The sequence below is a fragment of the Balaenoptera acutorostrata genome, chromosome 10, assembly GCF_949987535.1.
Source record: "Balaenoptera acutorostrata chromosome 10, mBalAcu1.1, whole genome shotgun sequence".
NCBI classification, from domain to species: Eukaryota; Metazoa; Chordata; class Mammalia; order Artiodactyla; family Balaenopteridae; genus Balaenoptera; species Balaenoptera acutorostrata.
Genome location: NC_080073.1, coordinates 2,496,443 through 2,514,874, shown reverse-complemented (window position 1 = coordinate 2,514,874; position 18,432 = coordinate 2,496,443). Strand labels below are relative to the sequence as shown.

General features: G+C 57.5%; 1 protein-coding gene across 2 annotated transcripts in view; it reads left to right on the top strand.

Moving 5' to 3' along the window:
• The window catches only part of IQSEC1 (IQ motif and Sec7 domain ArfGEF 1), a 329,670-nt gene that overhangs the window by 161,205 nt on the left and 150,033 nt on the right, over nucleotides 1-18,432 (top strand). Inside the window, exon 1 of one of the 2 annotated variants that reach the window (XM_057554669.1) lies at nucleotides 13,560-13,944. The exons of the other annotated variant lie outside the window; for it this stretch is intronic. Within the exon in view, the coding sequence (XP_057410652.1) occupies nucleotides 13,922-13,944 (23 nt within the window). The 5' untranslated portion in view covers nucleotides 13,560-13,921. Of the gene's footprint in view, nucleotides 1-13,559; nucleotides 13,945-18,432 lie in introns of those variants that run through there. 2 annotated transcript variants of the gene reach the window in all.

The following is an 18,432-nucleotide window of genomic DNA, read 5'->3' as shown; positions in this document are numbered from 1 at the left end:
CTGGGCTGCTCCAGTTCCTCCAGGCCCTGCCCACCCCCGCCCCACCCAGACAGCCTTATGCCCGTCCATCTTCCACACAGCCTCCTGGACCAAAGAGAGGACCTTGCGGGAGGTCCAAACATCCTCGGCCCCTGCAGAGGACGTGGCTTTCTCGGGAAGATCCCTACAGACCTCCCAAATGTGCCCCTCTGAGTTCCCCTGAATCCAAGGGGAGGTTGGCAGGGGGCCTGGTCTTGGGGAACAGCTGGGCATGAACAGAGGGGCGAACGGCTGAGTCAGAGGCCAGCAGGGGCGAGGCTGCAGCACAGGGGACCCTGGAGCATTATGGGCTCGTCCCACACTGCCCTTCCAGGACCTTCCAGCCCCGACCCCTGCTTCTGCAAATGAGGGTATTCTCAGAGAGGCCAAGAGCAGAGGGGAGGGGAGGGGGGAGAGGAGGAAAGTGCGCAGGCTTGGTGGCAGAGGGGCAGGACCAATCGCCCAAGTAAGGAACCCAGCAACTTTATCCATCACGTAAACAGATTCATTAATTTATCAAATACTCTGAGAACCTGCTATGTGCCAGGCACAGCCCTAAACCTTGAGGCTACATCAGTGAGTAAAACAGACAGAACCCTTTGTCCTCAGGGAGTCTAACACTTTAATGAAGAAAACAGTCAACAAACAAACAAGGTGCTTTCAGAGAGTGATAAGTGCTCTGAGGATGGAGGGGGGAGGGGACAGAGGTGGGCAAGGGAGGCCTCTCTGAGAAGAGACCTGAGTGATGGGAAGGGCCGGCCAGGTGAAAACCCAGGGGAACGTGTTATTTATACACATTTGCTTATTGTTTAACAGCCGGAGATGTAATTCATATAGCATAGAGTTCACCCATTTGAAGTGTACAGTTTAATGGGTTTTAGTATATTCAGATTTGTGTGACCATCACCACCGTCAATTTTAGAACATTTTTGTCATCCCCAAAAAAACCCCATATCCACTGGCATCACCCCCGTCCCCACTCTCCCCCAGCCCCTGGCAACCATTCATCTACTTTCTATCTCTGTGGTTCCAGCTCTTCTAGACGTTTCTGGTAAATGGAATCTTACAATCCTGGTCTTCTGTGATGGGCTCCTTTCACTTAGCACCGTGTTTTTAAGGCCCATTCATGTTGTAGCATCTATCAGTACTCCGCTCCTGTTACAGCCAAATCATATCCCGTTGTGTGTATATAAGACATTTTATTTATCCATCATCAGTGGGACATCTGGGCTGTTTCCACTTTTTGCTGTTGTGCATAATGCTTCTGCGAGGATTTGTGTACAGGTTTTTGTGTGAATGTATGTGTCCAGGGCTCGTGGGCATGTGTCTAGGAGGGGAACTGCTGGGTCACGTGGTAACTCCATGTTTAATATTGTGAGGAATGGACAAACTGTTTTCCACAGTGACTGCAGCATTTTCCATCCCCACCAGCAGTGTGTGAGCAGCGTGTTTCTCCATCCTCACCAGCGCTTGTTATTGTCTGTTTTTGACCCTAGTGGGTGTGAAGTAGTTTCTCACTGTGGTTTGGGTTTGCATTTCCCTGATAGCAAGCGATACTGAGCATCTTTTCATGTGCTTATTGACCATTTGTATATCTTCTTTGGAGAAATGTCTATTCAGTTTCTTTGCCCCACATTTGCTTGTTTTTGAAAACAAAACCCAATGCCTACACAAGAAGATTGCCGAAGAAATTAACGGAAGCGTCTGCCTTTGTGGATGGGAGCTGCAAAACTGCGAAGGTGGGGCTAGAGGTGGGGACCAGACTTCGCTATAAATCTTTTACATTTTCGCTTTTGAATCCTGCAAATGTATTATAAAAGTATGTTTTTTTAAGTAAAAGTGAAAAATAATAACTGCATCAAGCCATCCAAGTTAGTCCTCGGCAACCCCTGGACGCAAATATCTGAAGCTCGTGTAAGGAAACCCGTTTGGGGTCTGGCTGGGGCTGAGCAGGCCGTGGTCCCCCTCCCCGCCCATGGTCCTCACCGGGTCCCTCACCTAACCAGAGTGGGGTTCCTACTTTCCCTCCTATGGCAGGATGGCCGCCCTGCCATGCCCCCTCAGCTGTGTCTTATATAAAAACCCTTCTGGGGGAGGCAGCAGGATCGGAGGCCAGCTGTGGGAGGTGAAGCTCAGTGCGGTCCCCGTGTGCTGTCCCCGCGGCCGTGGTTCTTGGTGAAGGCAGCCGTGGGGACCGTGGATGCCCAGGCTCAGCCTCGGCCCTTTCTCACAAGAGTGTCCCTGGCCGAGCACTGGAGAGTGTGGGCCTCCTGGCCCAGGGGTCCAAATCGGAGATCTCTCCCCAGCCCACGTCAGACTCAGGGAGTCAGGTCAGTCTGCATGTCCCCCTCATAAAATATTGAAATATGGTTCATGTTAGAAGTTGCAGACTGTGCCTGAGCCCCCAGACTGGCCCCTATTGCAGCTCTGCTGTCCTGTCCCTCCCCCGGTCCCCCTCAGACACCCCCAGGACCTACAATGAAGGAGTTAATGCTCAGTGGAGCAGAGGTGTTTCTGAGTATATATTCAAATATTCTGAATATCCCCCCTGGGCAAAAAGCACAACACATGCAAAGGCCCTGGGGCAGGAGAGGGCCTGGCAGACTGGAGGAAAGAAGAGGCCACTGTGCCGGGAGCAGAGCCAGGGAGGGGGAGGGGGGCAGGGGGAGAGGATCACGCAGGGCCTGGTGGGTCACTACAAGGACTTTGGCTTTTGTTGTGAGTGAGGTGGGAGCCCGGGAGGGTGCTGAGCGGAACAGGGACGTGGTTTCACTTAATTTTAGCCAGGGGAGCGGTCTGGCTGCTATCTGGAGATAGTCCGTGGGAATCGGGGGAGCAGGGGGGCTTCCACTGTCATCCAGGGGAGAGAGGGTGGCCGGGACCAGGGTGGGGTGTGGAGCCAGGGAGAGGTCAGAGCAGGCCCGTGGGGTGTGAGAGAGGAGAGGCAATCGGGAGGGTTAGGTGGTCGTTTGCCGAGAGAACAAGGCTGCGGAGGAGCGGCCATCAGGGCAGGCGGGGCGCCCACTAGGCCCACTGGCGAAGCTGGCCTTCTCCTGGATGTCCGTCTGAACAAAAACAACTCGGAGGCAGCAGGACCTCCGGTCGGGAGTTGGCACAGAGGTGGAGGTTAGAAGCATAACCACGGGCATGATCAGCGAATGGGTGGTTTACAAAGCCGGGGGGGCTGGATGGGACCACCAGGGCGTGAGCACAGACAGAGGAGGCCGGGGATGACGGGACCAGGAGGAGCCAGGCACCAAGACCAGGAAGGGGCTGTGGGGCCCGAGGGGAACCGAAAGGACATCATCAGCTAGTTCACGGTTGTGTCCCTGCACCAAGCAGGCGCCAGTGCACAGGAGGTGCTCACTCAATAGTGTAGAGTGAACAAACGCATGGATGGCCGGCTCCTTTGGACCCTTCGGTTCCCTTGCTGGCAGACCTCAGCCGTTGGTTCCTTTACCACCTACTGGGTGAGACCTACTATGCGCCGGGCACTGGTTTAAGCCCTGGGGGGCTCAGCAGTTTAGCGGCCAGACAAGGCAGCTGATGACCCAGTGGGAGAGACAGACAATGACCACAAAAACCCATCAGTGTGCTGTGAAGCTTCAGAGGCGCGCTCCCACAAGATATGTGTAAGGCAGGCGGCCCCGGTTTTCCATTTAGGGTAGTGAAAGAGTGTCCCTTTAAAATGCATTCAAGTGAAAAAAAAGTCCATTTAAAGAAAGCTGTTACTTGGATACTGGTGCAGAGGTCCTAGCGTGTTGACGGTCATCATGGCGATGGAGGTTTGGGCTCTTTGTCTCCTTCCCTGTGAGGCAGGTGTTATCGTCCCATTTTACAGATAAGGAGACTGAGGCTGAGAGAGGTAAAGGGCTTGCCTTCAGGCCTCCTGCCCGCCCTCTGGGGCTCTTCCTGCACCAAGAGCCTCTTCTCCCATGAGCAGCAAATTTGGGAGCTCCCCGAAACAGCTGGGGAACTTTCCATATGCAAATATTCCATCCGGTCCATTAACTAAAATCACAGCAAATAAACCATAATCACAAGACCTATTATTAGCGTGGAGGCACGCATAATTACCCAGCGCAGATTCACTGTTGGAAGAATCTTCGTCGGGGTGGTGTGTTTACCAAACCCGCGAAGGGTGAGGCGTGTGGAAATAATGGGAAGCTACAGGGTGTACCTGTGTTCCCACTGATGCAGCTGGGGGCGAGCCAGGGAGCATGGCTTGAGGGTGTTCATTAATCCTTTCTGTCAGTGGACATTTATTAGACACCTACTGTGTGCAGGCCCCATCAGTGCACTGAGGGATGCCGTGGTGACCCTGCCCCTATGGACCCGACATTCTCTTGAGGGCAGACAGATGTTGGAAAAAAAACAATTAAACAGGATCATTTTAAATGCTCTGGATGAAATGAAATGGGCACCTGGGGGGGCCATTTCAGCGAGGGTGCTCAGGAAAGGCTTCCCAGGCAGGTGAGCTCTGAGCTGAGACTGGAATAGAGTGAGATGTGCGGAGACCTGGGAGAAGTGCGTTCTGACGGAGGGAGCACATGTGCAAAGGCCCTGAGGCAGGGACAAGGCAGGGAGCAGAGTGGGGGAAGGGATGAGTGTCAGCAGGTGAGCGGAGTGGCGGAGGTGTGGGAATCTGGGGAGGCCTGGAGCTGATTGGCGTTTGTGCAGGATGCCGCGTCACAGTGTGGGGAATGGGCGGTAGCCCCGGTCAGGACAGAGAAGGACCCTGGCCCTCCCAGGAAAAAGACAGGCTCTGGTTCCCAGCCCTGGGGGTAGCTCTGTGCACCCAGCTTCCTCCAGGCCACTCCCCAGGGCTGAACCGGCTTGCAGACAGATAGGCCTCTCAGCTCTGATGATGAGCTGTGTGCCTGGCGACCCTCCTTGTGTCCATTCTCTGCGAGGACCCTGCTTTTCCCATTTCGCAGGCTATGAACTGAGGCTCAGAGACAGGTAGTCACTTGCTGGGGGTCACACAGCAGGTGAGTGGTGGGCTGGGACCTGAGCTCATAGGTTTGATGGCAGAGTCCATGCCTGCTGGGCCCCAGCCGACCCCAACCCAGTCTGCCCCGGGAGCAGCCTTCATCAGACCAGATGGGGCTGCGTCTGTCTGGGCTGGGTGACCAGAGACCCCAGCCGTCCAGCCTGGGCCCCACCAGCAGCCCAGGTCCCCAGCCAGACCAGGCCCCCACTGGCCTGGAGAGGAGCCTCCTTCCAAGTACCCCCTCCCTGGGTAAAGATGAACAGGTGACCAAACTGGGCCCATGGCCGCCTGGAGGTGGGGGACAGGAGACCGCAGGGCCCAGGCGCCATTGGGTCAGCCCAGCCCCCTGCAGCCCACATGCCCCTCGGGCCGGGACGATCCTGGACAGTCTCACAGGTAGGGCGAGAGGTGGTCCAGCCTCGTCCCCCATCCGTAAACTGGGGAAACGACACCTGAGTCAGAGGGTGGCGAGGGGACCCACTTGGGTAACGGCCACAACACGACTTGAAAACAGTAAAAGGGGCTCTGAGGGCAGGGCCGTCCTCAACCCCGGGGCGCTCAGTCCAGTAAGGACCCCTCGGGGCTGTGGCCTGGTGCCCAGCCAGCTGCACCTGGGGTTCCAGGACCGCCTTCTCAGTGCCCTGACCTTCCTACCCCTTCGTATGCTGCCGCCTTTGGGGAATACAGGTCACGGGCGCCCCCGCTTCCAGGCGCTGCCAGCACCCAACCCGGGGTGTTCCCAGCAGCCTCTGCCAGGGGCCAGGTGGGACCGGTCCTCAGACAGGAAGCCCAGGGGAGCAGGGAGCGGCGATGGGCCCCAAGGCAGGCGGCGTGGAGCCAGGGTTCAAACCCACATCCGACCCCAGACCTGCGCGCTGTGCCCCGCAGGACCCGTCTCCTCATCCTTATGTGATAGCTCATTGGTGTTTCAGTCACTTTTAGATGACTGGGGAATTTTTTGTAATAATATATTTTTCCCATATTACAGTTAATTATGTTGTAGAACATTTGAAAAATAAATGAAAATGAAAAGGGAAATAAAGTTGATCAGTGACCCCCACTCGAGGGCCAGCTGTCGATGTGGTGTTTTTCTGGTTGTATCTCGGTCACATTCTTAGGTTTGTACAGAATACACACTTTGAGAACCTACTTTTTTTTTTTTTTTTTTTTTAACTAACAATCGTTAATGTCATTGTTTGTCAACATCCCTTTTGAAGGCTGGCTGATGCCCCATGCCAGGCAGGAATCATGTGTTTTTAGCAGCTTCAGTATTGGGCGTTCACCTTCCTATTTGTTTGGGGTTTTAGTTTGTTTATTGTTGTAAATAGTGCCGTGGTGTGCATGAAGCTTAGAGCTTACTTTGGGCTCTTTTTTGCTAAGAAATGTCGTTCCTGTGTTATGTCAGGCCCTGGGGGACACGAGGACATGGCCTGCATCTCTGTGACAGGAGAGGGTGGTTGATGGACCCGCAGGGAGGATGGGCGGTGGGGGGCTGGGCAGTGAGCAGCGGGACAGCCTGCAGCTGAGGGCCCGGGGCTCACCGGGTCTCTCCACCTCCTTTGCTGGCCTTTGCTTCTCACCTTAAACGTCTGTATCCCCAGGGCTCGGCCGACCTCCCCTCCTCACCCCTCACACTTTCCCTCCCCTCTCCCCCGGAGCTGAGCCTCCAGCCAGACCCTTAGCGCCTCCTGGACGCTCCCCCTGGCCCCCAGCCACCGCATCCCAGCACATCCAAAGAGGAGGGTCATCTCTCTTCCACCGTGCACCTCTTCCCGTGTCCCAGTGTAGGTAAATGGTGCCACCCGCCACCCAGTGCCCAAGAACCTGGGTGTCGCCCTTGTCCCCATACCTCACCCACACTTCTCCCCAAAACACCCCTTCTCTCCGTCCCACCCCGCGCTGTGTGCAGGCCTCCCCCTCCTCCTCCCTCCAGAGGTGAAGCCCTCCAGCGTCTAAGCTCCCCCCCCCACCCATCCCCCATGAAGGATCTATTTAATCACAGGCTTAATCACACGCCCCTCCTCTGCTCCCCTTTCCCCTCAGACGACGCCCAAGGCCCTCAAAGGCTGAGACGCCTCACTCTCTGCGTCTCACCTCCACGCCTTTGCACATGCTGTTCCATCTGCAAGTAACGCCTTTCCACGCACTGTCCGCCTGACGAGTTTCTACTCATCCTTCGAGGCTCAGCGTCCACATCCTGCCCTTCAGGAAACTTCCACTTTTCCTTCCCATTTCCTTTTGCCCAAGAACTTACCCCTCCTTCCCTCCCACTTACAAGGTATTCTGTGTAACTTCTATGGAAACAATCACTCAATATTACACTATTCACTCAGAGTTATAACTGTTAAAAGGCACAGGTATTGGGACTTTGGGTCGTAAGTGACAGAGGGCCCACTTCAGACTGGCCCAGGTGAAATGGGCTTATCAGCTCACATGACCTCAAAGCTTCAGGCTACAGAGGCTCCAGTGACGACCCCAGGGCTGTCCCTCTTCCGCTCTCAGTCCGGCTCCTTGTCAGGCGCCTGTGTGAAGCACCAGCTTGTATCTCTCAGGTCTGAGCTCAAGCTTAAGTCCAGAGGTTCTCTCTCCCAACAACGCCAGTGAAGTCGGGCTTCCTCTCAGGGCGCAGCTCGAGTCCCGTGCCCGATCCTGAACCGGGAGAAGAATCAGCCCCACCCAAACCCCAGGCGGCGAGGGGGTGCAGGGGTGAACGCAGGAGGGGCGGCTCGGGGCAGGGAGACGGGTGGCGGTCCACCACGGCCCCAGGGTGTGCCCATTCCCTTCCTCCAGGCGGGAGACGTGGCTCTTTCTCACCTTGGACCCCCACTGCCTGGACGGGCCGGCATCAGTCAGCGTTTTATGGATGAAGCAGCAAGTGGGCAGAGAATTAGTGCTGCTTTGTGATCAGGGAACGCTCCTGTGGCTCTTTCTCACCTTGGACCCCCACTGCCTGGACGGGCCGGCATCAGTCAGCGTTTTATGGATGAAGCAGCAAGTGGGCAGAGAATTAGTGCTGCTTTGTGATCAGGGAACGCTCCTGGCCCCGGGGCCGGGGGTGGGGCCGCGATGCCGCCCTCCTGGCAGTCAAGCACACACACAGCCCGGCTCGGCTCCTAGATTCCCAGGAGGACCTGGGAGGAGACCAGCCCCTAGGAATGCTGTCAGGTGGCATGGGGGGTGCTGCCCCCTTCATACAGACCTCAGAGGCCTCAGCCCTGTCCCAGGGAGCAGTGCAAATCACCAAAGACAGACAGACAGACACACCCTCACACACACAGACACACACACAGAAGGGCAGGTGGGCCTTCTGGAAAGGAAAGGAGCAGTTACCAGCCCAGCAGTGACCACGAGCAGGTCCCCGGTCTACCCTGACCCAGCCCGTGAGCAGGGCCGACCCCGCCACCTGCCCTGTGCCCACCTGCCCGCCTCCCCGGCCTCAGCATGGGGTTTCCCAGGCTGGGCGCCCAGACACCCGGGGCCAAGGGAGGGTCTCAGGTGGGCAGCTTTTCTTTCATAACCATATTTATTTGAATATTTCTCGGTGGTCTAACCAGCCTGTCAGGTACACGATTTGTAATAGTGACTGGAAGTTTTGCTTTTGAATGGAAATTATTTTAGACTTAGAGGAGACTATTAATCAAATAATACAAGCAGGGTGAGAAGTGGGAGCCGCTGTGGGGTCTGTGCACGCTGCCGGGGCTGCGGGGGCCACCGCCCGCTCTCACTTCCACCTGGCGGCAGGTGAGGGGGTGTGCGCCGGCCTTAGCCCGGGTCCCCCGACTCCAGGCCCAGCCGGCTGCAGTTCTGCGAGCCGCCCAGCAGCCCAGCACCCCGACTAGCTGAGGCTTTCGGAAGCGGCTGAGCTTGGGTCGCCTGCCCCAAGTCCCACCGCTGGTGGCAGAGGTGGCTTCTGGTCTTGACCGCCGGGCTGCACTGCCTGCCTGCCGAGAGGGTGCAGCCGCTCGAGGGGGGCAGAGAGGGGGCACCGCCCCTGCTGGGAGACGGAGGGGCCCACCACCCCGCGCACGCTCGTCACCTGTGGCTCGGCGTCTGGGGCTGGTCCTCCTGCCCTGCCACCCACGCAGGCCTTGGGCTGGCCAGCGATGCCCCACCTGCACCTTCCCGCCCAGCCTGCCTCCCGCAGGAAGCGGCGCACAGGCTCCCGAGTGGAGGCTCCCGGGACCCGCTGCCCCCGCTTGCTCTCGCCCTCTGGGTGATCGGACGCCAAGTCGAGTCCCAGCCCCGCAGAAGCCGGCACACCCTGCAGCGCTGGCCTCCACGCCTCCCCCCTCCCGCCAGCACATCCCAGGTGCCGCCAGAGCATCTGCGGGAGCATCTGCGGGGCCCCGGCTCCCTCGCTTCTCCCGGGCGGGCTCCTTGGACCAGGTGTCCTTGGCAAGCCTGGCACGGCAGCGGGAGCGCAGAGACCGATGCCAGCCAGGTGGTTTCCAGCTCTCCGTCAGCCGGGGCTCCAGAATGGCTCCAAGAAGCAGCAGCCGTTGCGTTTCAGCCACGTGTCAGGGACCCCTTCTCCCCCAGGACAGGGCACGGGACACGGGTAGTAACTGGTGCACAGCAGACGGGGTGTGCCCAGCCCCCAGGAGCCCGCCCACGTTTTCAGAGATCATTGCTGTGGCCGCTTCCTCCCTTCCTCAGCTCCCTGAACGTGGTGGGGCGGGGGCAGGGGTGCGAGGGCTGTTCACAGCCTGGGGGACCCCCCCCAGCTGCAAGAGCTGAGTCCACGCCTGGGATTTGGCACCTGCACAGGATAGCCTGTGGATTAGGGATTCCAGGATTCAGTGTCCTGAGCGTATGCTGAGGGCGAAAGAGCTTCATGGAAAATGACACGTGGCGTGATTCCGTTTATGTAAAGTCTAGAAGCATGCACGAGTGTTCCTGCTGTTTGTGGGTACCTAGCCCCGTAGGAAAACTGCACGGAGAGATTTGCTACGGGAGTGAGTTCACTGTGGGTGTGTGAGGAGGAGGGCTGGTGTGGGGATGGAGCTGAGGTGGCCATGGCTGCCATCAGACCCACTGTGTTCCAACTCTCATAGTGGGTGGGGCATACCCAGAGCTCACTGTCTGCATCTTTATGCCTTTCGGTGTATTGACTTTTTAATTTCGTAACTTAATATGATACCACTTTTTAGGGTCTGCACAGTACTTGATACTTTCTACGGGCATGTGTATGTAGCTTAATGCATAGGAAACGTTCTGGAGGGTACATCCTGACAGATGACAGTGGGTACCTCTGCAGAGGTGGGCTACGGCAGTGAGAATTGGGGGAGTGGTCAAGGGGACCTTGTTTTGTTTAAGGAGAAGAGATTTTCATGTTATTTATGAATTTAAGATTATTCCTTTAAACCGTAAAGCTTAAGCAAGAATGAAGAAAGAATTCCAGGCCTTGAAGGATTTGTGATTCTGAGATTTGAAGAGTCAGAATGTAGACGGGAAGATGCTGGGATCCGCCCCCCCCCCAGCAGTGGCCTGGAAGGTCCCGTGGCCTGGGGATCTGTTGACTCCCTGCTCCAGCCCTCTCTGTCCTTCCTCCGTCACATGCTGTTGTGCTCCTTCCACGGTGGGGACAGATGGGGACAGTGGCCCCAGGCTGCGGGAGCAGCAGGCTCTCTGTGTGAATGCGCTGTCCGCCTGCAGGGTGGAATTTTCCAGTGAAGGCGGGAAGTCCTGGGTGTGAAACGTTTCCCTACCACCGTTGGCCTCTGCTTTCTCCTCCCAGTCGGGGTTGCTTCCAGGGGTCCACAGTGACCAGGTGGGGGGCAGGGGGTGAATGCCGGCATTTCCGGAGTGACCCAGAGAGTAGGTGACTGCTGGGGTGAGGACCTGTCCCAACGCCAGTTCCGATGTGCCCCAGGCCCGGGCCTGCAGGCGGGGGTGGGCGGGTGAGCCTGCCTTTGGAGAGGCCGGCTGCCCCATGCTCCCCACCCCAGGCTTCTGGTTACGGTCGGGAGAGCCCCACCAACCGCTCAGTACAAAGTCCTGCGGCGCCACTTCCTCACTGTGTGCCCTTGGACCCGCTCCTGACCTCAGCCTTCACATCTGCAAAGTGTGCTGACCAACCCACCCTCCGATGGTGATGGTGCAGGCTTGGTGTGATGCAGGCAAAGCCCACACACAGGCCTGCACATGTGGGCACGCCCCCTTGCTGAGTGACCTTTGTCACTTCCCGAAAGGACAAGCCTGTGGGTCTCTAATCTCAGCTCGACAATTTTTGGAGACTCCCTTGCACCTGACCCTGTGCTAGAAACCCACCTTCAGAAATCTAGCACCTACCCACGTGCCTTGTAAACACCTACAGTCTTGGCATTTGCGTCTGAACTCCGGGGTCTTCTCCATTTGCCTTATTTTGAAATAACAGGCTAACATGTAAGAAACACACATGTAAGTTTGTGAGGAGGAAGTGTCAAAAAGCAGTGGGCGTGCAGGTGATATCGTGACCCCCAGGGAGGCTCCAGGGTTCCGAAAGTGGAGACCCAGGAAAGGGACACTGGAGCCGGCCCTGCCGGTGGAAAATGGATGTGATAAAATAATCCCCACTCTGAGGAGGTCCTGAGGAGAGATGCTAGGGCCCAGGCCTGGGAGCCACAGAGATGGGGGGGTTTGAGTCTTGGCTCTGCCATGCATGGAGGTGAGCCCCCTCTGAGTGGGGGGCCTCTGAAGAGTCACTAAACATCGGAGCTGAAATAAAACCAGCCTCGTGGTCATAGTTGTTGTGATTTTTGCGTTGCTCTTAAAATCTTGTGCAGCTGCAGTGGGGAGAGAGGTGGGTGGGCTCTGCCACAAGTTCAGTCACTTACCTGACAGCCTTCTTCTCGGGGAGTGAAGTACCTGCTGGAGGAAGATGGGTCCTTCAAAGGTGTGATTCAGGAAGCCTCTTGCAGTTCTGATGCCCTTCACCTCCGTCACCCAGCCCTCATCTCTACTCCTGCTCCACGTGAGGGTGTACAGCCAGAACTGGCTCCCAGTCCCACCCCTGCCACTCTGTGCTGTGCAACTTCAGCCAAGTCACTTGCCTTCTCTGAGTTCTGTGTCCTCCACTGTAAAGGAAAGACTAAAACAAAACTAGACGATGCAACAACCCTCCTTCACCTAAATTCAGCGGGTCTGAAAGCCCAGAGAAAATGGGAAGAAGAGAATGGCCTTCTGAGTTGCCGCCAAGGGGCCGGGTCATTCCTACCCATTTGCTCATGTAATTGTCCCAGTGAGGAAGTTTTGCAAGAGCTTAAGAGCCGAGACTCTGGAGCCAGACTGCCCTGGTGTGCCGCCCACCAGCTGTGTGACCCTGGGCCAGTTGCTGAACCTCTGGCTTTAGTTTCCTCTTCTGTAAAATCTTATATCCCACTGAGGTTGTTATTAGGATTATAATGCACTTAAACATTATATATATATATATGCATATATGAAATAGATTTGGAGTTCCTGGTTTACATGTGAGGAAACAGACTCTCTGATCAGTTCAAAGTGAATCTGGGAGGGGAGGATGGATGGCGACCTTCTCATCGTCACCTCCCGGTGACTCACTCACTCCAGCCGCACTGGCGTCCTCAATGGTACTCAAACCCACTAAGCTCATTTCTGCCTCAGGACCTTGACACTAGATCTTCCCTCTGCGTGGAATGTTCCCCCCCTAGATCTTCCATCATACATGTCTCAGCCCACATGTGCCCTCTCTGACCCCCCCCACACCTCTGATGTGAGGGAGGGGGCTTCCCTCCCTCCCCTCCCCCTCCCTTCCACCTTCTGCTTTATTTTTATCCTGATCCTTACTACTATGCAAAATTATATCTTTGACTACATGTTGACTTCCTATTTCCCCCGTAGAATGTAAACGGGGCATTCTAATGAATGAATGAGGGCAGATAACTTTGCCTTATTCACCACTGGGTTGCCAGTCCCACAGCAGTGCCTTTGGAATGAGTGAGTGAGTGGGTACATGAATGAGTGGGCACCACAGCGATTCCGCTAGCCCCAGGACATGGCCAGCACGAATGATAGCAGCTCCGCATCCATGCGGCTGCTGTGTGTGGTAAGCCCTCCTGGAACCCTGTGACATAGCTGCTATGATCCCATTTTACAGTATCATAGATCAAGGCTCCCAGAAGAGAGGCGGCTTGCCCAAGATCTCAGGGCCTTTGAGAGGCAGAGCCAGTCTGGGAATCTGTCGGCCTGACTCCAGGGCGCCAACCCCGTGCGCTCCGTGCCTCGCACGTCTCCGTCGCAAAGGCAGAGAAGCCACCCTGGGAAGCAGCGTCATCGTAGGCTCCGGGGCAGCGCATGCATTTTAGCAACAGATTTCCAGGTTCCGAGTGCCGGCCGTGGCGCGGGCGCTCTCCGCCTGGTGGGTGACTTTGCAGCGAGGGCGCCACTGGGCGGCCGCTCCTGATGCTGCGGTTGCCATGGCGACGAGCGCCTCGGCGATTGGTCCAGCGCGGCCGCACTACGTAGCTCCTGGGGCGCGGGGGAGTCTCTGCGCCGGTCCCTCCTCCGGATGCTGCGAGAGCAAAGCGGGTGCGGACACTCCCCCAGCCCTCCCCTCCCCGCAGCGCCCCGCCACCACGGATGTGCGGGAGGGAAAAAGCCCGGGGTGGTCTCAGGTAGCAGCGAGGCCCACGCCCCCCCGCCTAACCTGGCGACCATGGTGACTCGACGTCTTCGCAGGCTGCCGGGCTCGGCGTGAGCCCTGCGTTACCTGGGCCCCTCGGAGCCCGCTGCTGCCACCCCCTGCTCCTGGCCCAGCCTCCGTGGAGCAGCCCGCCGCCCCCGGGAATGTGACTCGCCCTCGATTTAATTTTATTCCCTTCCACTTCTCGCCTGAGCATCTGCGCGCCTCCAACCACGTTGAGCCTCCACCACTGGAGAGGGAGAGAGAAGGGAAAACTGCCCCCAAACAGGATGGCGTGCAGAAGACGCTATTTGTGAGTATAGGTGGCAGGTTTATGCCTGGAACTCGAGGCCAGAGGGGCCGCAGCCCAGCTCGGAGCTGGAGGGGGGCTCTGCGCGGGGAGGGGTGGGTTGCCGTGCAGGTGGCTTGCAGAGGGAGCTGGCCACCAGGCAGAGATGCCAGCATTTGTCCCCTGCAGTGGAGGTGTTTGTCAGTGGTGACGATGAGGGAAAGGCTGTTAGTCAGCAGGACTCTGTTGGGCTGTAAAATTCCCTGTCTCTGAGGGCGGGTAGCACCCCAAATCTATGTACAGGGTCCCCCGACCTGCTGCTACCATTGTGGCGTTTGGTACAGCCCTCCTGTGTCCGTTTGGAAAAAGCTTCTCGTGCCCGGCTCTTCCGTGACTGGCACTTCAGCCACCGCTGATGGAAGGTTGGCAGGAAGGTCAGGGTGGGCACAGGGTGCTTTGCCCTCCAGGGACAGGTGAAGGTCCAGCCTGCCCTTGTGAGCAGGGAGCAACAGTGTCCCTCTGTGCCACCCAGGTGTTCTGTGGGCCAGAGGTAAACACCTGTCTGCTGGGCGCTAGGCCAGCGGCAGAGGCTGTGAAAGTCTGCGCGGGGCAGTGACATCACAGGTCCGGGTATTTATGGAAAGCCAAGCCTGGGCCTCGTTAAGCCAGGCTTCCTGGGGCGTCACATTAGAATGCCAGCTTCCCTCGCAGCTCTTCGGGGCTCTGCGATGTTCTGTTCTGGGGTGAGCAGCCTTTGGTCTCTGGCTTCACAGGACCCCTCCTCTGGGACTGGAAGCCATAGGGGTTGAGACACAGACCCACATCTCCTCCTGCCCTAGGTACCTTACGCAGGCCAGGCCTCTTGGGGCTGTTCAGTGACCTCAGACCTTGTAAGATCAGAGGGCAGAGCTGGACCCTTAGGCTGGGCTCATTTCCCCGGACTAGAAAGGTGAGGCCTGGAACATTATGTAGGGGGACATCTGGGGGGCACTCCAAGGCCTTGAACCCCCCTATACCATGACAAGGGCCCCTGGAGCCCCTAGTGAAACAGCACCCATCCCCCTCCATCAGGGGACAGACAGCTCTCTCGCCAACGGAGCGTGAAGGAAAGGAAACATTGCTCCTGCCACTGTGTCAGTCGGCCCGGGCGGGAGCCCCTGGGGTGATGAAGGTGGCCTGGGTCTGTGCTTTGCTGTGATGTTCATTTGCTTTTTAAGTGGAAAAGCCCACGGGTTGGTTTGTTGATGTGAGCAGAACACGCCAGAGTTCTCCCTCCCTGTGACAAGGCCCCGGCTTTTCTGGGAAACAAATAGTAAATCCTTTCCCAGCATGGAACTTCTGCTGTTGCTGGGAATAGGTCCGAGGCAGCCGTCTTTTTTCTGCCACACCTTTGCCTGGGCCCAGGAGCCTGATGTCAGAGAAATTCTCAACTCTCAGGGACTGTTAAACCCTGGGGGAGAGGGGGTGTCCTCAGGGTGAAATGTGATGTCAGACGTTGCCTGCACTAGGCCCAGCTCCTGGTCTCAGTGATGGAATTTGCACAGCAGCCTTGGCTGGGCAGACACTAAGAATCCCATTCTAGAGATGCGGAAACTGAGGCTCAGCAAACCTCCCCAGGAAACTTGGAGTGTCCTGGCCTGAGGGTGGGGGTCTCAGCCCAGCTCTGCGCTAGAAGCAATGGAGAATTTTTTAAAACTCCCATGCCTCAGTCCCATCCCCAGAGATTCCAGTTTATGGGTCCGGGGAGGGCCCAAGCCTCAGGATCGTTTTAGTTCTCCGCGTGATTTTGCTGCACAGCTGTGGCTGATGTTCACAGATGCAACCATTTCCCTTGGCATCACTGCCCAATCCTATTCGATTGTGATTTTGCTGAGGACACAGCTACCATACTGATTTCAGTACCCCTCCTGGATACCAGTACAGACTCATTCGGTCTGCCGGGAGCCCAGGGACCTGCATTTTAACACCTGGCCCCTGGAAGGACCCACAGATCAAGCCTGTCTCACCCGCTCGCCTGGGAGAGGGGCTGGGCTGTGGGAAGGGCAGCCCGTTGGGCACTCTGGGCTCCCTGCCTCCCTCCTGTGGGTCTCTCCATGCTGCCCTGGCTTTCAGGCTCCCACAGTCTGGCAGCACAACCCCCAGGCCGTCCCCCCACGTGCTGCCACCAAACCCACAGGCACCAGAGATTGCAGAGAGACTGGGGAGGGGGTGGCTGAAGAGGAGCGGTCACACTGCTTTATAGAAAGATTTGGGGACCAGAACCAGGGCTATCCCGCACCTGCAGCTCAAACCTTGTTGTTCCCCGGGCTTTCAACGTGGGGAGAGCTGGGGAGTTGAGTGTCTCCAGACGCTTAACTTTCAGGACAGCTGGAGACGCCAGCCCAGGACCACCGTAGCCACGATCAGAGCTGGACTACTGGGCTTCGAGGCTTCTCATGCCGCTTGCCTCATTGGTTCTCACCACTGCCATAAAGTGGGGTGTTAATGATCCCATTTTACAGAGGAGGAAACTGAGGCTCAGAAAGGGGTAGCAACTTGACTGAGGTCTCATGGCTGCTTCCTGCCATGCACTTGGCGGTACATCCCTCCCTCAGTATGCCGCACACCAGGGCTAGACAGACGTGCTCCAGAAGGAGCCCTGCCAGCGACCCGCCCCATCCCTTCCCGCCTCCCTGTCCTCCAGTCTCTTCCCCTCCACCCTTTGGGCTCCCAAGAGAGCTTTGGAATCTAGACTCCGTAGGCACTGAGAGGAGGCGGGTCCCCATCTGGGAGCTCAGGCATTGATGGAGGTGGCCAAGTGAACGAGAGAAGGGATGACAGTGGGAGCAGGAGAAGATTTATTAATGAGATGGGGAAATCATGAGGCCTCCAAGAATCAGTTCCTTAATCAAATTTGCTAACAACCAAGGCCATTACTGTACTGACAGCTTAATTAATGGGGTCTTAATTAATGTCAGCCCCTCCCAACCGAAACTACGCCTAACACGGGCACGTCACTTCCTGCTACTGGAGTGCAGGGAGTCGGGCTGCAGGGAGTTTGCAGTGAGTGTGTGAGACTCTCAGAGCTGCTGGCGGGGAGGGGGCTGAAGTGAGGTGCTCATTTATAATTCATTCATTCATTTGCTCATTCATTCATTCACTCTGCCTGGAGCCACCAAATCTAGGTGGCAGATCCCACCCTGACATTCCCCCGCCCCTTCCCTGCCCAGCACTGTCTCCGTCTGGCCCGCCGCTGTGTCCCTACTTGGGGGTTGGTTGGTCCATCTGGGCCACTAGAGTGTCATCTGCACCAGGGCAGAGAGGTTGACAGTGTGTTAGCTGCTGCATCTCCAGCGCCTAGAAAAGCACTGGGCATATAGTAGTTGCTCAGTAAATCTTTGTTGATTGAATGAATGATGGATCTTGTGCCAGGCATTGCCCTAAGCAAGGGGGTACAGAGCCCAGTAAGAAATAGTTTCTGCCTTCTGGCAGCCTGCAGGCCATGAACAGACGGTGTCAGTATATGAGTGCCAAGGGCCGGAACAGGACGGTGACCCAGAGGTGGGGAGGGTTTCCGCAACCCACAGCAGGCGTGGAGGGTGAAGGGAGGTTGCCAGGTGGTCACGGAGGGGAGGGCGCTCCAGGTATGCAAACCTCAGGCCTCAGGTTGCAAGCATTCTGCAGGCGCGAGCTCATTTGACCTTCACAGAGACCCTGGGAAGAGGGGCTGTTTGTTATCCCCTTTGTACAGACATTGCAACTGAGTCACCAAATAACTTGCCCCAGTGAGGGGTAGAGCTGGGCTTGCGTGCCGACAGGGCAGCCCCAGAGCCCAGCTCTAGTGCTCTGTGATGTACCGCAGGCTTTTACTCAGTGATCGCGTCTGGCTCCAGCCCCGCACCCCGAGGGTGAGCAAGAAGGAGGTGAGAGGAGAGCCCGGAGGCGTGGGCGGGACCAGGACAGGAGGCGGAGGGGCTCTCCCTGCAGGCAGGGGCCGTGGGCAGCCACGGAGGGTTCTGCTCCGAGGTGGCGGCCGCAGTTCCATCGCTGGACTGTAGAAGGAGGTTGGGGGTAGGGAGACCGGGCGGGGCTCTCAGCCGTCCTTTTCCTGTGCCCGCAGCGGGGCACACGTGTCCCCGGAGAGCAGCAGCGCCCTCATCCCAGGCCCTCGGCCCTCCGCACCGCCTCGGGCCGTCGGCAGCTGCTGCCTGCAGGTTTGCTCAGGGCTGGCCCGGGAGCCAGGGTGGTCCCCAGAGGCCCCGGCTCGTGACCTGCCAGGCAGCTCTGTGGCCCGGGTGAGAGGGACCCGTCCCCTCTCCACCATGAGGCTGACCTTCACACTCAGTTCCGGTCTGGCCTGGCAGGTGCCCAGTGGTGTGGACAGGGACCCCCCAGCTCGCCCTGAGGGACACTGCCGAGCCAGGACCGGGGTGGGGCTCGTCCTTGCCGCCCGCCCTTGGCAAAGCGCTTCCCGCACCATCTCCTGTGGGGTCTGTCCTTCCTCCACAGACCCCACTCTTCAGCAGCCCCATT